The sequence below is a fragment of the Lissotriton vulgaris genome, unplaced genomic scaffold (assembly GCF_964263255.1).
Source record: "Lissotriton vulgaris unplaced genomic scaffold, aLisVul1.2 SCAFFOLD_911, whole genome shotgun sequence".
In the NCBI taxonomy this organism is placed as follows: domain Eukaryota; kingdom Metazoa; phylum Chordata; class Amphibia; order Caudata; family Salamandridae; genus Lissotriton; species Lissotriton vulgaris.
In genome coordinates, this window is record NW_028247209.1 from 351,328 (window position 1) to 367,912 (window position 16,585).

Consider the following 16,585-nt stretch of genomic DNA (forward strand, 5'->3'; position numbering starts at 1 on the left):
GTGCTTTTACTTCCACGTGGATTTAAGGGGATTTACATGTCCTCTGCGAATCACAAGGGCAATGTCTAGGACCGTAATAGAGCATCATAATGGGCGTAGGCACATTTTGCAACGCTCAAATGCTTAAAAAGGATTTGGCATAGGCCTAGGTCCAGGTAAACTTGTAAAGGTGAACTCAAGTTAGATAGTCCCAATGAACTTAACCCCAGCTCACATGTTTTTTTCCAAGCTTTGTGGGGGAGGAAACTCATGTAGAGTACAATTTGCTTTTTTGTACATCGGGCGCTTGCTGCAGTTCCCATTCCCATCCCCCTCCTCCCAATGCCACAAGCAACATCCCTACTTTATATTATTATTTATTTTGTAGCTTCACAAGCTGCACTGTGTCCCTTTTGATTCCTTTATGGCATAACACTGCATACCTTTTCAGTACTATATTTGTCTCCTAGTTTAATTCCAAAGTAACTAAGCATTTCTATCTGCCTAGATGATATTGTTTTTTACAAAGTTCAGAATCTCCAGTGGACCGCAGATTTCTCAGGAAATATAACATTGTCATGGACTCGTCCTAAAAGAATCCCTTTGGCGTCATGTGTGTATCTACTGTATTACAGGTAATTTGTTACATATCTGCTTCTGGTTTTTTTACTTATTCACTTGTCAATTATATGCAACCCCACAGTTATATAGGGAGTAATTTTGAATTGCGCATTAAATAGACGTTTACTTTACCTGAAATGAACATTTTCTATGTTTTACTTGTCATTTTCTGTTATTATTGTCCGTGACAAGTGTTTTTTTTTTTATTTTGGAGCTTGATATGGAAATGCTAGTTATATCAACCTTGTGAGAATAGCTAGCAGTCCCACTTTTAGAGGCCTATTTATGAGCTGGTTTGCTTCGCTCTTGCACCATGCAACTTGGTGCAAGTGTGACGCAAACCTTACATGCGATTTATGAAATGACGCAAGGCCACTTTGCATGGCCCTGAGTGGCTCCATAAATCTGGAGTACGGCAACACAGCCAAATTGCTGTGTTGCCTTACGCTCTCCATGGAAGGCATTCCATGGACATTGCGTGGGTGTTCCCATATAACTCTAATGGTTTTTGATGCAATCTCAAATGCAAACTGGTAGTCCTGGGAATGCACCAAAAGATGCGTCTTCTCAGGTGAGGCGAAGCGAGGAAAAATATCTTTATTCCGCCATGTTACTTCTGCTCTCTATGTCTGTTGCGTTCTGCAGAATGAGGCCTGCATTGCGTTGAGGAGTATGCCTCTCAGGATTGTTTTTTATGCATGAAGGCATCCCTTCTTGCACAAAAACAATCTTGCATGCAACGCAGGACTCATTGTGCAAAGGTTCCTGCATTGGCGCTAAGCTGCCAAAAGAGTGACCGCGTAGGGCAAAAGGCAGGAATACACTGTATTGCTTTAAGTACGGATCATTCCTGCCCTTTCCTTGTCAGGCAGTGCAGCAAGATTACTTGACGCACTGCATGACATTCTCGTAAATGGGTCCCTTAATTTTATTTTGTGCGGACATAATATGAATAGTATTGAAGAATTAAATATTGAATAATGATTATCTACTGCTAAAATCAAGTACATGATAGTTAATTGTAGAGTTTATTTGTTTGCAATGAATGTTTTATGCTGACATCATTACCTGCAATTGCTTGGTTACGCTGTCTAGATATCATGCAAGAGAAAGCGTCTATTAGCTGAAAAAAATTATGATAACAGTGCTAAGAGAGAGTTTGAGACTCTCTTCCTTTCTGCCAAAGAGATGGGTAATCTGTGTTCATTTTATGTCTTTCTTACAGAAAACTTTAGTTGTGATGCGACCTAATGTCTGACATTTATTCTCGCGCTCTTCTATCCCCACCTCACATATGATTCAGCTTGGGTTCTGTCCTGCGGGACACGTTCTAGTGGTCCGATAATTGCACTATGTCACCAGCCACTCCCAGAGGGCTGGCCTCAACACTCACCCCACAACCATCAAACAGAGGCGTTACCGGTCAGGTGACCCTGTCAATCAAAGGGGCTGAGCGCATGTGCCCTGGGCCAGCTATAGATACCATAACTATGCCTCTGTGTTGTTCTTCGAGGTACACACGGGCCTAGGGGCCAAGTCTCCACAATGGCGATGAGCGGGTCTGCCCTGCGTCCTCGGGGGGAGAGTAGCATAAGCTTATGGCGCTAGTGCTGCCAGCATGATGGCCACCCGCTAGGTCAGCATCCATCCAGCTTCTATGCCATGCAGTCACCTGCCTGCCTTGAGTCTTCTGCGACCCCTGTGAAGCAGTAGCAAACCTAGAACATTGTTCAATGACCCGCCGGGCATTAGGTGAGACAGGTATGCAGCAGGCGAAGAAGAGAAATCCGCGTATGTATCACGGTCAGCACCATGTCTGAGACGCTTGCATGCTGCCGACTGGCACCATGAGAGAGGGCCACGTCCACTAAAGACGAACCTATCAGCAGTGCATGCCCCCTCGCATCTGTATGAAAAGCTCCCACAAGGAAGGTCACGCCCGCAGCAATAAGAAGGCTGCTGTGGCCCGTTTTTGAAGTAGCAGCACCAAGCCGCATCGACCGGGAGAACAACAGATGAAAGACAAGCCGCCCTGCCACATCAGCACTGACGGAAGCCAGCACTGATATTGCAGTCCTCCCCCCCCCCCCCTGAGAATTCAGGGAGGACTGTCACTGCCTCATGCAGCAGCACCACATAGTGGTTGCTTGTGACACCATAACTGGCCAAGTAAGTGACTTGAGGCTTTGCAATAATAAAGCTGCCCTGCTGCCCGACGTGATAAAGAAATAGCCTGCATTGCCCCTACTTAACTCCTCGGAATGCCAGCAGCAGCGAGGGTAGCCTCCCCTCCCTGCAAGTGAGACTGACCACTCAGAGACCATCCGTTAGACCCTGCGTGAACGTTAGTCCTTTCTAAAGAAAGCACACTTGACCATTATATCATCCGCCCTTGGGGTTGCCCAAGCAATTTGAACATGGGCCTGTTGGGAGTTCTGCAGCGACCCCTTTGCATGGCCTAAGTGAGGACCATGCTGATGTAAATAATTAATTTACTCTCTTAATTTCTATGCAGGTAAGTACTTCATCAATAATAACTCAATCGGAATGAAGGAAAACAGAGTCCGTGGTGCAAGAGTTTCTAAGGGTTTTATTCCTCATAAAGGAATCAGGATATCATGTTCTGACCACCACACAGGGTGTCAGAAGGGATAGATGAGCGCGCCGGCGTTTATTGACAATACATAGCTTATATACTTGATTTACATCATAATGTTCAATGGAAGAGGCGTAACAGCTGAGAGAGGACAAGATAACAGTATACACGTGGTGCTAGTACATCATCAAGAGGCGTAAACTAGGCGTGAACTAGGGTGTGTGCTAGAAAACGTCACTGATAGGTGACGCAAGTGGGTGGCACCAAGGGGTGGTGCTAACAGAATGTTGCAATGTCAGCAGAAATCGGAAGCTTGGATGCGCGCGCAGCTGCATGACGTGTGATAGACGGGGTGCAGGGGACTTGACATTTACACTGACGGAAAGAGACAGAAGTCTGGCATGTCAGATCAACTTGTGCTTCTATCATATCTGATATCTGATGTTTAGGAACTAAGTTATCTGGGCAGAAAGGTCTCTAGAGCAGAAGCTATTCTATACTTGCTGTGAGTGCGTGTATAAGCGCCTGAGTGTCTACATGAGATGCGTGGGGCATGGGGCCTTCCATGGAGGCATGGCAACAGAGGCTATGAATTACTTGCATAAAGACAGGTCGGCCCTTTAGCCCTGTAGCTGAGGAAGGATGTTTACTGAAGCTAGCAGGCTGGAATGTATCTTCGGGGAGGAAAACAGATAACTCGAAGGTTATAGTCAATCTTGGCAGGCAGCAGGCTGAGCTGAGCACGGAGGGCCGCGCTAGAAGTAAGTCAGAGTTCACGGGAACGGGGGCTGCTTGGGCAGAGGCCCTCGCAGTCAGAAGCCAGAAAAGAGGCTCGGTGGCAGAGATTCAGGGCCTACTTTCAGCCAGGCTGAAAAACGTAGGAGTACACTCGAAAAAGACGTTGGCATAGCATACTTAGGAACGGATCATCAAACCCATTCATGGTGGGTCTGAAAGAGGACAAGTTAACGTTGGACGCAAATGTATTTGCGTCTTCATAGCTGGTACAGGAGGGAAGTTACATGCACTTTTAACTCGTACATGGAGTCGGTGGGGTACTCGCTAGGGAACAAAACATGACCATAAAATTTATATTACCTCATTCCCTCCTTGTTCCCTACGGACCCTTCATGATATATCGATCCTCATAAATCGATCGGTTTGTTCTTGTAACATTATATGTTCGTCTTTCTTTCTTTGACTGTTTGAGAGGCAACTGGAATGCTCAATGCAGGATGTGGCACACAGTCCACATATCGCTGGCCCACACTGCAGGCATAGGCAACAACTGAATACTATAACGAGACCAATGCCTAGGAAGGATAAGATCTTCCATCCCCAAGCTGTTAACGTAGTCCAGAACCAACCGGACCAAGTCCAGGTGCCTGGATTCTGATGTATCTGATTTGCAATTTTATGTAAACGGGTAATAGCTTGATAGACAGATGGTGCATTTTGTGGAATGAAAACACAGCAACTTGACCCGATGACCTTACAAGCTCCACCTCTATCTGCCAAGATGACGTCAATCACAAGACGATTTTGAAGGACAACAGTCCGTATAGCAGACTGCTCCTCTGTTAAGTTACCTAGAGCGGAGGCAGTTTCGTTCACTACCGCTTCGAGTGTTCTTGTTAATCTGCGTATTAATTTACTGTTTTGGACAGGTCCTAGGAAGAAAAAGAATCCTTTATTGAAATCAGTGTACTGTTCCCATGCCGTTTCTGTGTAGTCGACAAGGGGAATATCTCTTTTGGGTCTATTCGGTGCTAGATTCGTATTTCTATGGTAATCAGGGGGAGCTAGAAAAACAGGTGGCAGAAGGAAAGCAATGTAACAGGTACCATCCCAGTCTGGAGGCAAACGTATGTATGCGGTATGACCACAAACAAAATAGGAATGACTGGTAGCTTTAAAGGACGATTTACCATGGTCACTGAACTCGACCACAGTAGTGCATTTACTATGACCTACGTGTACTGAACCTTTCTTGCTAACACATAATTCACCTGTGACTGGTAACACTAACATATGGGGCAGAACTGGAGCAGTTTCAGATTCAACAGTGAGGATCATAAGGCTAATTGTGTAATTACCTAATCCATATACTTCATTTTCTAGATCAGTTCCTATTCGAGTGGGAAGTCCCTCTTTATCAGGATAACAGACGTTGAGCAGGACTAAGTTCAAGTTTCCCCAAACCCAGCCCCCATCGAAAACAGCAATATCAGGATCTAAAGAATTAATTATTTTAAACCATGCTCCACAGGAGCCATTGTGAGTGAATGGGTACGGAAAGAGAGGCAGAGCTCCCTTGTAATTCTGGTAGGGGGGGAGTCGGCCACATATCCAACAGTCTGTAGCATTATTTGTCTGATGGGAATGGTGTAACATACTAATGAATGTATTGTTGCGCAGCGCAAGTCTGTAAGAGAGTTCATGTGCAGGAAGTTCACTAAAAGTGTGCTCAGCAGAAACATTGTAAGCAGATTGTTCACGCCTGAAAATAGGCCAGTACATAGGAAGCAAAATGCTGGCAATAATAATTAGAATACTCAGAATAAACATGATTATTAGTGTCACTATGCAGTGACTACGAAGTGATTTGCAATATGTTCTTCTCTTTTCCTCTCTCTCTCTAACTCGATCTAGGGGATACATGTCAGAAACTATTTAACCGATTCACCTAGGGGAGGACTTAAACAATTAAACTGTCTGACTTGCTAGATCGAAGCTTCATACGGAAAAGTTCTTGAGGAGTCTTTTCTCTTTTAGGCACAGTAACGTCTTGTGCTTCAACACAGTCTTTGGTGGGGGTGGACGAGTCAGAGTCCTGTTTCAGTCCGTTTTTTTTAGTTCATTGCATAGCTTGATGTGACTCGTGTGGACCCACCCCTTTCTCCCCTCGATTTTCACTGCAGTCCTGGTGGTAAGCAGAACGGTCTTCGGAGACTTCCAGCGGGGCTCCAGCGGACTTTTCCGATCGAAGTTCCTGACGAGTACCAGGTCCCCCGGACGGACCTCATGCGCCCTCACGTCGGTGTTGTCAGGGAAGGCTGCGGCAACCTGTGAACGACATGATTGGAGTGCAGACATCAAGGAGGCAAGGTAATCTGTCAACATGTTACAGTCAATATCAGTGATCTTTTTCGGAACGGGCGTCCCCCACATATTCGGTGGTCTGCCAAAGACCACTTCGTACGGGGATAGCCCTGATCTTGAGTGGGCGACCATTCTCATATAGAATAGTGCCACGGGCAGGGCGACTATCCAGTCGACCCCTTTTTCCTGACAGATCTTGGCAAGACGGATTTTTAGTGTCTGATTATGCCTTTCTACAAGGCCAGCTGCTTCGGGATGTCGGACACAGTGGAACCTCCACTGATATCCTAGCAAGAGGGAAACTTGTTTCATCAACTCGGATGAGAACGGTTGTCCGTTATCTGAATACACGACACGGGGCAAACCGTACCGTGGGAAGAATTCACGAACCAACCGTCTGGCAGTGGTCGGAGCAGTGTAGTCTGGGACTGGGTATGCTTCGGTCCAGCGGGACAGAGCACAAACAATTACAAGGACATACTTAAATCCTCTACAGCTATTCATCTGGATATAATCCATCTGGAGGACTTCAAAAGGGTGATCGGGAGGATGGAATCCACCTTGCTCAACAGGGACGCTTTTACCTGGATTGAACTGACAACAGATCATGCAAGTACGCACTTTCTGTTTTGCTGCTGCTCGTAAGTGTTTGTTGTACCAGAGATTCTGTAAACTGTCTAACATGGCTTTCTCTCCAAGATGGGCAGGACTATGTGCTGTATTTATCATGACTTGAACCATTGAGTCGGGGAGAAACCATATGGATTTTCCCTTCGTCACCCAACCTTGATCTGTCTGAATCCCTCCTAGTTCAGTCCATTTCTTTATTTCCTCTGGGGTAGCATGTGTCTGGATATCAATTACATCTAGGGTGGGATCTCTAACTGCCATACACTGGGTCTGGACTATTGTCTTTGTCACATCAGTAGTCTGGGTGTGAGTCAGTGCTGTATGTTTTGCTGTCTGGTCTGCCAGGTCGTTACCCTGGGAAACAGAATCTGTGACTTTAGTATGTGCCTTACACTTCATGACTGATATGCCCGAGGGCAAATGTATTGCTTCTAACAGTGCTTGAATGAGGGGGCCATGTTGGATCTTGGCCCCGTGGGAAGTCAGAAAACCTCGTTCTTGCCAGAGGACTCCGAAGTCGTGCACAACTCCGAAGGCATAGCGGGAATCTGTGTATATGTTAACGTTCCTGTTCTTGGCTAGAATACAGGCTCGAGTCAGAGCGATGAGCTCTGCTGCTTGAGCAGACAGTGTGTCAATACGATGTGTTTCTTTAATTTCAGTTTCAGTGGTCACGGCGTACGCGGCCACTAATTCTCCTGTACTTGTTCTCATGCATGAACCATCCACATAAAGTGTCAGGTCTGGATTTGTCAATGGGACATCTGTTAAGTCTCGTCTAGGCTTAGTTACTGCATTAATTATTTCTATACAATCATGCGGAGCTGGATCTGTCATAACTGTAGGTAACAGTGTTGCTGGGTTCAGGATGCTGCAACGTCTGATTTCTATGTGTGGCTGGAATAGTGTTAATTCATAACCTGTCAGTCGTGCTATAGTTAAGTGTTGAGTCTGGGTTCTGTTTAACAAAACCTCTACAGAATGTGGTACTTGAACTGTTAACTGATGACCTAAAACAATTGAATCACTTTGTCTTATTGCTAACGCTGTTGCTGCTACTGACTTTAAGCACGCAGGGAGTGCCTGAGCTACTGAATCCAATGTACTAGAAAAATAAGCACAAGGCTTATGTGAACCTGCTTGGTCTTGAGTGAGGACAGACAACGCTGTGCCATCACGTTCTGTAACAAAAAGTGTAAACGGTTTGCTGTAACATGGTGTCGCTAAAACTGGTGCTTGGCATAAAACTTTCTTTAATTCTTCAAAAGCTTGTGTGTGTTCCTGAGTCCAAGGGAGGACAGTCGAAGTCGCTGCCTCCTGTGTCGTTAACTGGATGAGTGGTTTAGCTAGGAATGCGTACTGGGGAATCCATTGTCTGCAGTACGAGGTGAGGCCTATGAAGGCCCGCACTTCCTTTTGTGTCTTGGGTTGCGGCATGTTCACAATTAACTGAATGCGATCGGGAGTGAGCTGTCTCCCCACTTTGGACAGTAAGTGACCCAAGTACACAACTTGCTGAGCACAGAATTGTAGCTTCGAAGGAGACACCTTGTGTCCCTTGTCAGCCAGGAAATGTAAAACTGTCAGTGATGCTTTTTCACATTCGGGCTCACTTCGTGCGGTGATCAGCAGATCATCGACGTATTGTAGTAAAGCGGTGTTAACTGGCATTTGAATACAATCTAGTTGTCTTTTCAGTGCTTGACTATAGATGCTGGGGCTTTCTGTGAATCCTTGAGGTGCGCGCGAAAATTTGAAACTGCGTCCATTTAAACAGAATCCGAAGAGATATTGGCTCTCTGGATCAATAGGCACGCTGAAGAAGGCGTTCTTGAGATCAATTACAGTAAAGAACGTTGCTTCTGAATCAATAGCAGTCAATAGAGATGATATATCGGGGACCACAGGATACTGTGGGATAATGCATTTATTCAATTCTCGAAGATCAATCACCAGCCGATATACTGGCGGTGCATTGGGATCAGTACGTTTAAGAATCGGAATTATGGGTGAATTACAGATATTGGAGTCGGTTTCGACGACCACTCCTTGGGCAATGAGCTCTTCAATGATTTTCAGTAAAGCCGCTACAGCATCGGGTGGTAACTTGTATTGTCTGATTCTGGGTAATACAACACCTGCCTTGAGGGTAACGCGGTATGGTGTAATGTGCATACATCCTACATCAGTTGGGCCTTTTGCCCACAAGTAATCAGGTACATTTTTCAATCTGACGTCAAACTCACGAAGAACGTAATGACCCTTGAAATCCCGTAGAAAGAGTCTAACCCCCTCCGGGGAGCAACATATTATAGCTCCTAGAGCCTTCAGTGTTTTAATTCCTAACAGATTTTCCGGACATGATTTTGTTAGTAATAGGTCTGTAACGCGTGATAATGGACCCACAGCCAGGGGAACTGGTTCTGATACTTCATTTACAATAGGCTGTCCTGAAAACCCAAGGGAAACATTTTGTGAGCCTGAGAGGGGTGCCCCTGGAACTTCGTCATGACTTATTGTAGTGCGACTTGCCCCTGTGTCAATTAAAAACTTTCTATCTTTCCCCAATACTTGACTGTGTACATAAGGACCTTCTTGATCTACAGGAATCTCGATAAGAGGCAAGCCACCTTCCCTCTCTAGGCTGTTTCATGTATATCGGGAATATTCGGGGTAAGCAGACTGGGCATACTGGTACATCTGTTGTGAGACTTGTTGAGTTGCAGCAATGGGCTGTGGCTGTGGTACTGCTACGGTCTGTGCTGTCTGTGCAGATGCATGCATGGGCTGTGTATTCTGTGTAGACTGATGCTGGTTATGGTCTTGTCTAGGCGGATGCGGTCTCTCTTTAGTTTTACCTGTCGCTATGTTATGTTTCAAAACTGCACATTCGTGTACGTAGTGACCTGGCTGCTTGCAATAATTGCATGTCCCTTTAACAGGAGCTGCAGCGTGACTTGTCTGGTTCGTACCTTTCCTGTGATTGTCGGATGGGACCGTCTGGGCTACTAACATTTTCATTTTCGTGTCTTTCATGCGCTTCTGTTCCTGATCTTGTTCTTCCCTAATTCTATTCTGGTGATATTGTAACATTTGTAACATCTGGGATGGCGTATTTGCTTGCCATGTACTCTCGACTTTATACACTCTATTTTTAACTAACGGTAGGGAATTCTCGACCAATTTTGATACAAAAAGATGTGGGTACGACTCGCTACTTGGCTGGAGGCCACTATTGATAATAAAACATTTCTCGAATCTTGAATAAAAGTCGCTAGTATCTTCATCGTGTTTCTGTTTACAGGACGAGATTGCGTCCCAATCCTCCTTTCTAGTTGTCAATAATCTGGGCAGGACCTGTACTATTAAACCTGGTAATGCTTTAGTTTTGTCCCCAAGGCCTAACCCTGGAACCCGTTTCTTCTCTTCGTCTTCTATTTCTGCCCAGGCAATCTTTGCGTCTCCCACCTCCCAGTCCTTTTCCTTTAATTTCTCGAATATACCCGTAGGCAATAATACTTTCAACATTTTCATGATATCATCATATGTGTAGTCCCCCATCAGTAACATGTCTTTGAGCTCTCTATGAAAACCTGCAGGGTCTTTATCATGGCACGGTACTAATTTCTTCATTTCTAACAGTTCTAATTTAGTCAGAGGCGTGTGTACATACACGCGTTTCAATGTTTTATCCTCACCCATAACAGGGTGCACTTCTCGCAAGGGGTTCTGACTTTCAATACCACTCCCGCACTGCATATGGTACATTTTCCTTTCTGGAGGTGGGGCGGGGACATATTCAGGACTTACAAAAGTATCATATCTGCGTCGTTGTTCTAGAATTATTTGAACTAATTTAGTGCTTAGGCCTCTCCATCTATCCATCAGTAGTGCTTCTAGTGTCTCATGTAAGGGACCTGGATCGGAATAATCTTTTCTGTATTTGATGAGAAGGTGCTGAATCATATATACCCCTGCTAATTTCTGTTCGTCGGGGGAGAGGTTCAGAAATGTCTGTGCTACGGTGTCATCATTATATATGTCTGCATTTTCGGCCCATGATACCGCTGATCGGGCTAATTCTTGTTCATCCATAGAATTGAGTACATGGTACCCAACTCGATCTCGAAGCCGTTTATCAGTTTCCTGGAACTGATGCTCAGCAGAATTCGGATTCGTTAAGGCAGAGAAGAAAACTCTCTTGCTTTCCGGACGGACACCCTTCCTAAGGTAGTTTCCCCTACCTACATATGCTATAGTACTTGTAGTTGGTTCTGGTTCTTCAGATTCTTCTTCCTCCTCGGAGGGAGCCTTTTCTTTCTCTTTCTCGTGTACTGCTATCACTGCTTTCTTAATCTTTTTATACATGGCCTCTATGCAATTTTGTCTGTCATGTTTTCCATCGGCTATATTTTGACCCCACTTGTTCAATGCATCTAATTCACTCTGCTCTGTTCCGGGCCTGTCTCGTTCTCTTATTAGACAATTTATGCAAAATCGTAGTATCAGTCCTTGTATGGTAACTTTCTGTTTCTCCAGGGCATCCTTAATACTGTCGGGGTCCTTTCCCGTTTGAACGAACTCATATATTCTATCTAGACGCTCCTTCATTCCTGCATAACATAACAAACTATCAGTAGCAGATCTTAACCGTAGAGACGCTAATACCATTAAGTCGTCCTGTCCAGGTTCTGGATCGTATCTACAAACTGACATATTTTCTTTTAGTGCATCAAGACGGGATGAATTAGAAGAACGGGGGGATCTGTACGTAAGAGGACTCTGCATACCTCTGAGATTTAATCTGTGAGTCGGTGGCGGGGTTTGGAGACCCGCGGTCGCACCTTCTGCAGCGGAAGCTTGGGCATTATCTCTGTGTGTAGTCAGTATCTGAATTTGTCCTTTAGTAGGATCTGATTGAAGTGGTTTCGGTAACTCAGTTTTAGGTGAGGGAAGTGGCGGAGCTGGCGGAACAGAACTAGTCTTTTTCGGTGTCGGCTGAGAGTGATCTTGGGGGGCAGTACCACCCCCGGCCCCGTCAGTAGGCAGGGCACGAACAGGCAGATTGGTGTAGGCTGGCGCTACATCTTCGAGGTATGAATTTAGGAATATGTCTTTAGTAGTCTTATGCATTACTTTAGTTGGAACTAATGGTGACGGCAAATTTTTCGGTATTTCTGAAATGGCGTCAGGGGTACCATCGGCCAAAAGATACATGTTGTTCACTTTGCCATGTTGGATACGATCTATTTGCTCTACTTTTACTCGAATTCCCTCAGTAACTAGTTCGTTTTCTTGGGCTTTTTCTGATTCTTTTAACCTGTCTTCTCTACGGAGTACTCTATCAGCACGCTTACGTGATTCCTTACGCCAAAATTCTATGGCGTCTTTCTGAGATTGTCTAGCTTTCTTTTTCCGTAATATTTCCTCTACCTTTATGATGCATTCGGCATCCCATGTTCCGTTAACTGGCCATCGGTATCTTTCCTCTAAGTGCTTGGTATAATCGGTCCATAACTCTAGATACAGGATGGCGTCTATGCCATGTTTATTGTACATAAAATTTCCTGGAGTGTCCCTAGGGGGGATTGGAATCTCTTCCTCTAACATCCCTTTCCTAGTTCCTATCTGCTTTAATTTGTTGAAAAACGGCATTGTGCCTACTTGATACTGGAATGCTTGATCCTTGATACTTAATGTCAACTGTAACTATTTATACAAAAACACAATAATGCACAAAAACAATCACATTCATACCACGACATTAATCACATGAAACATTTAAAGACATAGCTAACTTCCCCCCTACTCTGAATGTACCGCTCAACGATACAGATACACTGCTGTAACAGTGCAGAAATTCGGAATACTATATATACTGCTAAACAGTACAGATACACTGCCTAAAAACAGTGCAGACCGGACTTGCGTACCCAAACCCGTCTAGATACGACCCAGCAATGGTACTCACCGGGAAGCACGGAAAACAGAAGGCCTCGGAAACTCGACTGGACTCGACTCGGAACTTCGGAAAACTTCGAAAAACTTCGGAAAACTTCGGAAAACTTCGGAAAACTTCGGAAAACTGGTGGGCCTCTTCACACCTCGGACCTTGCTTCCTTCGGCTGGGCTCTGGTCGGGATCCTCCGCACTCCTCACCGCCTCGTCTGGGCACTGATCGCAGTCTTCGTCACCTCCGTGTGTCAGAGGGGGATGCAGGAAATCCTGCCAGTACACGTGTTGTCCGTCTAACTGATGGCAGGGGACACGGACTGCAACGCACCTTCCGGCGCGTGAGGTGGGGGAGGGGTCCCTGTTCGGGCGCCAAAATGATGTAAATAATTAATTTACTCTCTTAATTTCTATGCAGGTAAGTACTTCATCAATAATAACTCAATCGGAATGAAGGAAAACAGAGTCCGTGGTGCAAGAGTTTCTAAGGGTTTTATTCCTCATAAAGGAATCAGGATATCATGTTCTGACCACCACACAGGGTGTCAGAAGGGATAGATGAGCGCGCCGGCGTTTATTGACAATACATAGCTTATATACTTGATTTACATCATAATGTTCAATGGAAGAGGCGTAACAGCTGAGAGAGGACAAGATAACAGTATACACGTGGTGCTAGTACATCATCAAGAGGCGTAAACTAGGCGTGAACTAGGGTGTGTGCTAGAAAACGTCACTGATAGGTGACGCAAGTGGGTGGCACCAAGGGGTGGTGCTAACAGAATGTTGCAATGTCAGCAGAAATCGGAAGCTTGGATGCGCGCGCAGCTGCATGACGTGTGATAGACGGGGTGCAGGGGACTTGACATTTACACTGACGGAAAGAGACAGAAGTCTGGCATGTCAGATCAACTTGTGCTTCTATCATATCTGATATCTGATGTTTAGGAACTAAGTTATCTGGGCAGAAAGGTCTCTAGAGCAGAAGCTATTCTATACTTGCTGTGAGTGCGTGTATAAGCGCCTGAGTGTCTACATGAGATGCGTGGGGCATGGGGCCTTCCATGGAGGCATGGCAACAGAGGCTATGAATTACTTGCATAAAGACAGGTCGGCCCTTTAGCCCTGTAGCTGAGGAAGGATGTTTACTGAAGCTAGCAGGCTGGAATGTATCTTCGGGGAGGAAAACAGATAACTCGAAGGTTATAGTCAATCTTGGCAGGCAGCAGGCTGAGCTGAGCACGGAGGGCCGCGCTAGAAGTAAGTCAGAGTTCACGGGAACGGGGGCTGCTTGGGCAGAGGCCCTCGCAGTCAGAAGCCAGAAAAGAGGCTCGGTGGCAGAGATTCAGGGCCTACTTTCAGCCAGGCTGAAAAACGTAGGAGTACACTCGAAAAAGACGTTGGCATAGCATACTTAGGAACGGATCATCAAACCCATTCATGGTGGGTCTGAAAGAGGACAAGTTAACGTTGGACGCAAATGTATTTGCGTCTTCATAGCTGGTACAGGAGGGAAGTTACATGCACTTTTAACTCGTACATGGAGTCGGTGGGGTACTCGCTAGGGAACAAAACATGACCATAAAATTTATATTACCTCAATGCAGTCCCGTGGCAACCCAGGGACAAGGGCCTCAAGGGTCACCCAAAGACTATCTGTTGGACCCCATGCACCTGAATCCTGCTGTCAAGAGCACACAGACAATGAGGCAACCACTCTTTGCGGCTCAACAATAGGCTTGGACTTGGCCCTGTTGACTGTTCCTCTGCGACCCCTTCGTGCGGCTTATAAGAGGCCCTGCACAGTCAAGGCAGTCCAGCGAAAAGAGCCTCAAGGAAATTCCTGTGTGTGGGAATTCAGGTAAGAAAGAGAAGTGAGAAAACCAAACTCCATCCACGTCTCATTTGTGCCCAGAGTCACCTTGTGAAACCCTGGGTGCATGCCATGATGCTGGGTGCTCCCAGCTGCACTTATTTGCCGATCCTGTACTTTCCCGAGGACTGCCTGAAAAGACTCAGTGGTGTTTTGTTGTTTATTCACTCCCACAGGTTGGACTTGTTTGTTTCTTTTGAATACATTTTGGAGCGGTGTAGTGTCCGGCACAGCGCACAAGTCCTGTAAAAACAAAGATGGGGGACTAACCTAGTAGGCAGTATGCAAGTGTGATCAGGATGCGTACCATCACAGCGTGTGACATTACACGTGGCATCACAGGAAGTGACATCACAAGAAGTGACATCAGATATTAAGACCTCACACATGTTTATCAGGCATATCATGAGTGAGCGCATAAGGAAATTTAACAAATGAGCTCTGGCATTGCGGCTGTGCCAAAAAAGTGGCGCAATCCAAATGCAAACTCTGGGCCTCAACTATTACATTGGTTTTTTTTTTAACCCTGCCACAAAGAAACTGGCAACAAGGAGAAGCATGGTAGTAGATCTGTTCTGCTTAATTGTTTGCAAAGTCTGGATTTTAAAATATTTTATGGGGTTAAGGCATCTGCTGCAGAGGTGCCCAATAAATCTCACGGAATAATAATAATGCATTTGTTAGAGGAATCTGTGTTTTGTGTAGTTCCATTTTAGAATCAAAGTAGTAGAGAAGGTTAAGGCGTCTTCTGCAAAACACATAATGTTACAAAAAAAAGAAAAAAACTGTGCTATTTAAATTATTAGTGTAAATACTTGGGCAGACCAACATAGACGATAAGATATTATGACTGTGCTTGCATGTATATACACGGACTGAACATAGTCAAAAGTGTGCCTATCAGATACTTGTGAAGAGACAAGCTTTGTGCATTTGTGTCAGTTGTATTTGCATTTAAGTGTGAGGGTCCAGGACGCCTTCTGTCAGGATACGTGATCCAAAGGCGTCTGATGGCCACTTAAATTCTGTCTTTATCTTTGGCTCAGCTGGACGTGAAAGAAAGCCCCCATCGCTGCCTGCGTGTGTTGCTGCTGGGAATGGATAGCAGACACGTACATGCACTGCTGAACATGTCCCGGTCTCTGAAAATTACACTGGGACAAGTTCTATATATCTCTGTGCGGCCCAAACTCTTGGAAGAGTGGATGGCGTCCACCCTGGCTCCAACCTGTGAAAATAGTGGGTGGACAGGATTTACCTGCGTGTACCACCAACTCGTGCCCTGGTCCTGCGGGACACGTTCTAGTGTTCCAATAAATGCACTATGTCACCAGCCACTCCTCAAGGGTTGGCATCTACATTCACCCTACACCAGAGGTCTTCAAACATTTTGATGCCGAGACCCCCCCCCTGTCAAAACATTTTTAGCGTAAGGACCTCCTCCTGACAAAAATTTCTAGAACTTGGTCCTCCTCCTCATCATTGCCAGCTATCGACAACCATAAACACCCCCAATCCCCACAGCAAATCTTTTTACATTGGGGATATAAATTAAACCGTGTTTAGCAAACCAAAGGTCAGTGAGCGTTGGGGCGTGGTCATGTGGCTAAAAGAAAAGGCCTCATTTATGGGAATTGATGTAGGGCAGCACCGCAAGTCTTCTTGCTGCGCTGCCCCAGGCCAATTTGAAAGGGCAGGAATGCACCTTATTTACGAAATATAGAGCATTCTTGTCCTTTCCCCCTGTATTGGTGCACAAATTGCTGCCTAACGCCAACATAGGCAGGATTGTTTTTATGCAGGAAGGGGCACCTTCCTGCAAAAAAAGAACC

General features: G+C 45.5%; 1 protein-coding gene across 1 annotated transcript in view; it reads left to right on the forward strand.

Moving 5' to 3' along the window:
• Positions 1–16,585, forward strand: part of SORL1 (sortilin related receptor 1) — a 607,546-nt gene that overhangs the window by 337,931 nt on the left and 253,030 nt on the right. The window contains exon 22 of the mRNA XM_086949665.1: positions 488–614. Coding sequence (XP_086805791.1) covers positions 488–614 — 127 coding nt within the window. The remainder of the gene's footprint in view (positions 1–487; positions 615–16,585) is intronic.